This window comes from Octodon degus, unplaced genomic scaffold (assembly GCF_000260255.1).
Source record: "Octodon degus isolate 3935 unplaced genomic scaffold, OctDeg1.0 scaffold00022, whole genome shotgun sequence".
NCBI lineage: Eukaryota > Metazoa > Chordata > Mammalia > Rodentia > Octodontidae > Octodon > Octodon degus.
In genome coordinates, this window is record NW_004524598.1 from 16,697,908 (window position 1) to 16,704,807 (window position 6,900).

At 35.6% G+C, this 6,900-nt stretch overlaps 1 protein-coding gene across 4 annotated transcripts in view; it reads left to right on the forward strand.

Moving 5' to 3' along the window:
• Positions 1-6,900, forward strand: part of Ibtk (inhibitor of Bruton tyrosine kinase) — a 108,074-nt gene that overhangs the window by 23,396 nt on the left and 77,778 nt on the right. For 2 of the 4 annotated variants that reach the window (XM_023711903.1, XM_023711905.1), the window contains exons 5-10: positions 87-197; positions 1,331-1,501; positions 1,623-1,740; positions 1,823-2,003; positions 3,741-3,864; positions 5,991-6,168. In XM_023711903.1, coding sequence (XP_023567671.1) covers positions 87-197; positions 1,331-1,501; positions 1,623-1,740; positions 1,823-2,003; positions 3,741-3,864; positions 5,991-6,168 — 883 coding nt within the window. Of the gene's footprint in view, positions 1-86; positions 198-1,330; positions 1,502-1,622; positions 1,741-1,822; positions 2,004-3,740; positions 3,865-5,990; positions 6,169-6,900 lie in introns of those variants that run through there. The other 2 variants (XM_023711906.1, XM_023711907.1) reach the window with 2 other exon arrangements.

The following is a 6,900-nucleotide window of genomic DNA, read 5'->3' on the forward strand; positions in this document are numbered from 1 at the left end:
TTTTTTTTTTTTTTTTTTTTTTTTTTTTCCTAAAGAAATGGTATTTTATTTAGACAAGTCTGATAATACTTTGCTTTTTCCCTTAGGTGGTGCTTTGTAAATTTCATTCAGTGTTTCTGTCTCAGAAGGGCCAGGTTTACACCTGTGGTCATGGACCTGGAGGACGGTTAGGCCATGGAGATGAACAGACGTGCTTGGTAATTTAAATGTTTGATGTACAGTTTAGGTAGCGTCACTAAAACTTTGATAAACTGGAAGTTTCAGATAACTGATTTTTTTTCTCCCAACTGGGAGAATGAGTATCTAATTGAAAAGAGAGTTAAAAAAAAAAAAGAATTTCCTGATATATAATGTTCAAATTAAGGAATTTACATACAAAGTAAGAATATCAAAGGTAAATACTTTGCTTATAGTGAATTTGAGTCAAGAGAGTATATAAATAATCATTACAGGTACTTCCAGAACTAAAATTTTAAAGGGCAAACTAATTGTAAAATGCTTTTATTGTAGTTGTCCAAGTTTGAATTTTAAATTTCTCATTAAAAATGTCTAAAAATTGAGCCAGTATTTTTACTATGTAATCACAAAATTGTTTTTATGCTTCCTAAACTTGTAATAGGAGGAAGTCCTTTTTTCTCTACATCAGAAAATTAGCTCATAAGTTTATTGTATAATTTTTTTAGAAGACTGCTAGTATATTTATCATATATGAAAGCTTGCTTTAAAAAAGAGATACAAATATAATGCCTCCCTTTTTTTTTGAATTATTTTTGATTTCAGGCATTGTGCTTTCCTGCATCATCTGAAGTATCGTAACAGCCCCTTGAGCCTTAGGCTTCGTTGTCTTTATCTTATGTGTGCTACCAATGCTAGTAAAGTATCATTTATTGGTTGCCTAATTTTCTGATGGGGGAAGTGAGGTAGTGAGAAGTTAAAAATTTGACTGGGGTCCAATAGTAAGTGGCTGAAGATTTGAACCCAGGGTAGAAGACTCCAAAAGAAATACTAAATTGTATGTTGTGTTACCAAAAGAAAGCATGGGTTCCTTTTTTTAACATGCCGCTGAATACTTTGAAGAGGTCCATTTTATACTTCATAAATTTCCACTAGGTATATAGTAAGGTCATTAAAGGTCATTTATGGAAGTATTTTATTGCTATTTATTGGGTGTGTCTATTTTGCTCATAAACCATTGACCATGTAATTTTAAATTGCCCTTTGCTGAAATATAGTTTACTTCTGATAGGTATAGCCATATGTCACATATCATTTGGATGCAGTCCGTTGCATTTTAAAGAATTAATACAATAAAATTAATCTTCTATTCTAGGTTCCCAGACTTGTGGAAGGCCTGAGTGGTCACAGCTGTTCCCAGGTGGCAGCTGCTAAGGATCACACTGTCGTGTTAACCGAAGAGGGGTGTGTTTATACGTTTGGGCTAAATACTTTTCATCAGTTAGGAATTACTCCTCCACCTTCCAGTTGTAACGTCCCCAGACAGGTAAAGTCATTGAACAGTAAGCTGTTTAGTGAAAGCAACTCTTTTTCACTTACTTAGCCTCATCCTTAGTGGTATGTAGCTCACAGGAGAAGTTAAGCATTTTTCTTGTCTGTTTGACTAGATGCAGGCAAAATATCTGAAAGGAAGGACAGTTATTGGAGTGGCGGCGGGCAGGTTTCACACAGTGCTGTGGACTAGAGAAGCTGTCTACACACTGGGACTAAATGGTGGCCAGCTGGGTAAGACGTTTTCCTGACAGTACCTGATAACTAAGTTGGGCTTTGGAAACATATTTTATGATTTGTTTGTATAATTTTTTAGGTTATTTACTAGATCCCAATGGAGAAAAATGTGTAACTGCTCCTCGTCAAGTCTCTGCCCTTCATCATAAGGACATTAATCTGTCTTTGGTTGCTGCAAGTGATGGGGCAACAGTCTGTGTTACCACAAGGGGAGATATTTACTTACTTGCAGACTATCAGTGCAAGAAGATGGCATCGAAGTATGTGGATTTCTGTAAAATAAACAATTTTAATGGTACAATTTTTCCAGCAAATATCTGATTAGCAGCTTTAAGCTGTGCTCTGTCAATGTTAATTGGAAAAAATTGAGTGGGGGGAATTCAGGAATTTTTGCCTTTGATGATTTTGGTCTTTTGTCAAGGATCTAGTGAATATATGTAAAATTTTCTCATAAACTGTAAAATAGTGTTTTTGAATTATGTTTAAGATCTATTCTTTTCCCTTTGAGCGTATCTGGTACATAGAAGTGCGTTGATCATAATTGATTTGTGTGCTGTTATCATCCTGGCTTCATCTGTGGCCTTTTGTCCATGATACAGTCACATTTTTAAAAATAATTGTTATGCTCAACCTTATATCCAGGCTGTGTTTGTGTCCAGCTGGTATTGTGTTTTTATCTTTGGATCTGTGTAGCCTGTGGTTGGTTACGGGAAGGCATGTTACGATGTCATGCAGTAAACCAGAAGTTGGTTGGGTAATAAAGAAATCAGAACAGAGTCAGAAAGTTAATTATAAACACGATGGAGCTACCAGTTGAGGTTCCCTGTCTTACATTTATAAACTATCTTAATGATGTGATTTCATTTTGAATGAAATGAAGAATGTGAGGACAAATGCTTACAAAAAATTGTGACATTTCAATCTTTTGTAGTTGATTTATCTGTATCTGATCTGACACTAATGTTTTGTTGCTTATATTTATTACGTTATTTCCAAGTGTTCGACTTTTATAGAAAAATATTGTTCTTTTGAGGCTTTTTTATTAGTTTAGGTGATATTTCATTGTTTATGTAATTTAGTAATAAGTACAAATAAAGAGGCAAGTTTGCAGAAATAGCTGATTGTGGACTAGTACAGTTCAACCACTAGATCAGTTGTGGGCAAAATTTCTTAACATAGCCCTCTAATTTAAGATTATTAGGACTTTAAATTTAAATGTAACAAAATAAGTTTTTGCATAGGTAGAACAGGTTAACTTAATGAATAGGTACCACTCGTGAATTTAATGAGCAGAAAATAGTAAAGTTAACTTTGTTACAGTTTATCATCTTTGTGTAGCAATTAGAGTTAGTTTTGACATCATTGTAGATGAAAATTATTTTGCTATGGATTAAGTTATTGCATAGTTTTTAAAATAATTTTTTAAATACAAGTAAGCTATCTTAAAGGTGGTACACTTACTGGAGTAGCACACTACTGGTTCCAAACATAGGTATAAAAGCAAAAGGAAGTGTGTGGCTAATCCGGGAGCCGTTAATTACCAATATTAATGTTGTTCAAGGCAGCTGTGTTTATTTAGAATTGGTTATATGTGAAATTAAGCATATATATTTCATTTTGTAGTTTAATTTTTTTCTGTTAAAATAAAAATATACAAGGAAGAATATGTTCGGAATGTATCAGGAAGTTATATTAGTACCAGTTATTTAGCGTCTAGTGAATGCGTTGTGCATCTGCAAGTGAGGTGTAGGTGTTTAACATGTGTGTCTGCAGTAGTGGAGGCTTTGAGAGGGAAGGAAATGCCCCAGCAAGAAGCAGCTGCTTTGTGAGTACACAGCAAGAAGAGGCTGGGGGTGCCGCCCCAGAGATCAAGTCATTTTTTTTCATTTTTTATGATACTTGGCTATTGGTTATTGTTTGAATAGTCATTTCTTTAAAATTAAGTCTGTATTTTAGAGAATATAATTTAACGTAGGGTTTTTTTTTCCCTCACTCAGACAGCTGAATTTGAAAAAGGTTCTTGTATCTGGGGGTCGGATGGAATACAAAGTGGATCCTGAACACTTGGAAGAAAATGGGGGTCAAAAGCTCTGCATTCTTGCGATGGATGGAGCTGGAAGGGTAGTTTACATATATATGTATATTTTTTATGTAAAAGTATAACAATCTTATTCTCAGTGGACAACTGTAGAAATTTGATAATGTGAAAATGTATTGCCATATTAGTAACAGTTTCTAAGGATTTCGTTTCCCTGTTTTTGACATCCAGTACTAATTAGTACGGAACTAGTGTTTCAGAGAAAATACAACATTTAATCTGTTGTACAGTATTACTGTGTTAAATTGTAATTTAAAATTTTCTGTATAGTTTTAAAATGAGAAAGAATTGGAATTTTTGGAATGAATTGAGTATTGATAGTGGTATTAGGCTGTATAGATAAGAGATAGATGATGTCACTACTCTTAGAGTAGTAAACAGTAAGCAGGCAGTATTACAGATTTGGTGCACAAGTGGAAATTATTCCCCAGGTTATTTTATAGAAATATAATAGCACATACACACAGAGATGTTATCAATATGTATTATATATGTGAGATGTAGTATATTTTTAGATCATTAGTATATAAAAGATTTTACCTTTTCTACGGTTTTGAGTTTTATTTCTCTGTATATATCCCTGTAAATAGATCAGTGCATTTCTCCTAGTAAAGTTGTTAATTTACAAAATGTATTGAAGGGCCAGGGATAGAGCATAGCAGCGTAAGCACAAGGTCCTGAATTCGATCCCCAGTACAAAAAAGAAAGGGTTGAAATATATACTTGAAATATGTTGGCAGTTATATACTATGTATTTTAAATATAAATATATTTAAGTTTCAAAATAAATATGTACATACAGTTTTTAATTTACAGGGATACTTTATATATGTTATATATCACTAACATTGAAAAAATTGGGGTCAGGGATATAACTCAGTGACAATACCAAAAAATAAAAATAAAGAAAGAAAATAGAAAAATAAAAAATTGTATGCTACGGCTAGAGCATATAGATAGCTTTCTGTTTTTTTGCTTAGAGAAATAAAAACAAAATAATATTTTGTGAGGTTTAAAGATTTACTATGAAATCTGAAATTTCAGAAAGTGAATAGTTAATAAGTTAATCATAAACTATTGGTTCTTTGTAAGCACAGATTTCTGTGCTGGATTGTTTTAGTGCAGGAAACTAGATCTTTTTTGTGTCTAAGTTCTCAGCACCATTGCCGTCTTTCTTTCTAAGCCAGAGTCTCCTGGATTGACTCAAGTTGCTATAGTCCTGCCTCGACCTCCCTGAGTGCTGCTGACATGGCCACATGCCTGGCCAGAAATAGCTGTTAAGTCACTTTGGCAGATAGTATCTTGTGTTTCAGTGTTTTTTTTTTTTTTTTTTTTGATAGTGATGGAATTAGACTTCTTAAAGTCTTAATTTTTCCAAAGCTGTCATGTTTGGAATGCTGATATATGAGCAGATGAAGGAGCTGCTGCTCTGGGGGAAGGGGGTCTGCGCAGTGCCCCACCGCACAGCATTCCCTGGTGCATTTCTCTTGCGTGGTCCCCGCTGTACTTCCCAGGGCTGCTGACGTTGCAGAAGCACTGGGGAGCAGTGAACTCCGATAACTTTTTTAAATCTCTTAAGACTGTATAGTGTCATGATTGAGTTTTCCATAATCTGCTTCTTCTCTTGAGTGGGAGCTAGGCTTTTCATAAGGTGATACTTGGTTTCTCTCTGGAGACAGGTCTCCATGTAGTTCACTGGCACCCGTGCACTGCTGGCCCAGGCTGGCCTCGCACCGCATCTCCTGCCTGTCTCCTGAGTGCCGAGATCACAGGCCTGCCCCACCACACCTGACAGTGATACTTTTTTGTTCTAGACAGGTGACCACACTAACACTGACATCTGGCAGTTAGCTTTAAGGTTTTATTTCTCTAGCCTTGTTTGATTTATTTTCCCCAAACAAATCTATAGTCAGAATTACTTAACAGGCATGTTTAAAATAATTTTTGATTTTGCATGTTTGCTTAGTATATACTTTGCTGAAAGATACAGTTCTTTAAATTCATGTTTATTTTTGTAGTTTCTGTATTTTCTTTGTGGAATAATGACCATTAAAACAGTAGTGAGAGCTTTTACTTTGATTCTTCTGATGTCAGATTTCGATCATTCAGGTGCTCTATTCCTTTATATCTTGGTGTGATTTGGCTTTAGGTATTTTGCTGGCGGTCACTGAACAGTTCTCTGAAGCAGTGTCGTTGGGCCTATCCTCGGCAGGTTTTCATTTCTGATATTGCTTTAAGTAGAAATGAGATTCTGTTTGTTACACAAGATGGAGAAGGATTTAGAGGAGAATGGTTTGAAGAAAAAAGGAAGAGTTCTGAAAAGAAAGGTCAGTTCATATATGTGGACAGAATGTAAAAGTACTTTCCAGTTAGCCTTTAATTTGACAAGTATTAGGTTTCACCCTTAAACATTTGTGATTAGTTTAATAGCTGTCTTCTTGCTATGACTTCAGTTGTGGCAGGGATATGACGTTCTGTATCTTTAACACGATGTATTTCCTGGTACATTGTAGTTTCTCCTTCAGGGATCACTTGAGGGGATACATGAAAATTTGTGGGAAGGACCTTTATGACTCCTCAGATTATAAACATATTCTTTAAAGCCTTGAAGGAATGGGTAATAATTTATTGATGTACTGTATTGTATGTTATTTCTTTACATATTATTCAAGTCTATACACATCTGAAGTGAGTTACTATGCCAGATACAGGGCAAAATCTTAATGATAAAAAATACGTAAGATACTCAGAGCTGCTGTTCTCAGGCACCCCTAAGCTTTATAGGGGCAGTAGACCTGTATGTAAATATTTGCAGTCCTTGAGCCAGATAGTGATGTATATATGGTAGCTTCCCTCCCTTCCTCTTTCCTCCTTTGCTTCCTCCTGCCCTCCTTCTCTCCCTCCCTCCCTGCATCCCTCCAGCCATCCATCTTCCCTCCCTCCTTCTCTCCGTCCTTCCCAGCATCCCTCCAGCCATCCATCTTCCCTCCCTCCATCCCTCTCTCCCTCCTTCTCTCCCTCCCTCCCTGCATCCCTCCAGCCATCCATCTTCCCTCCCT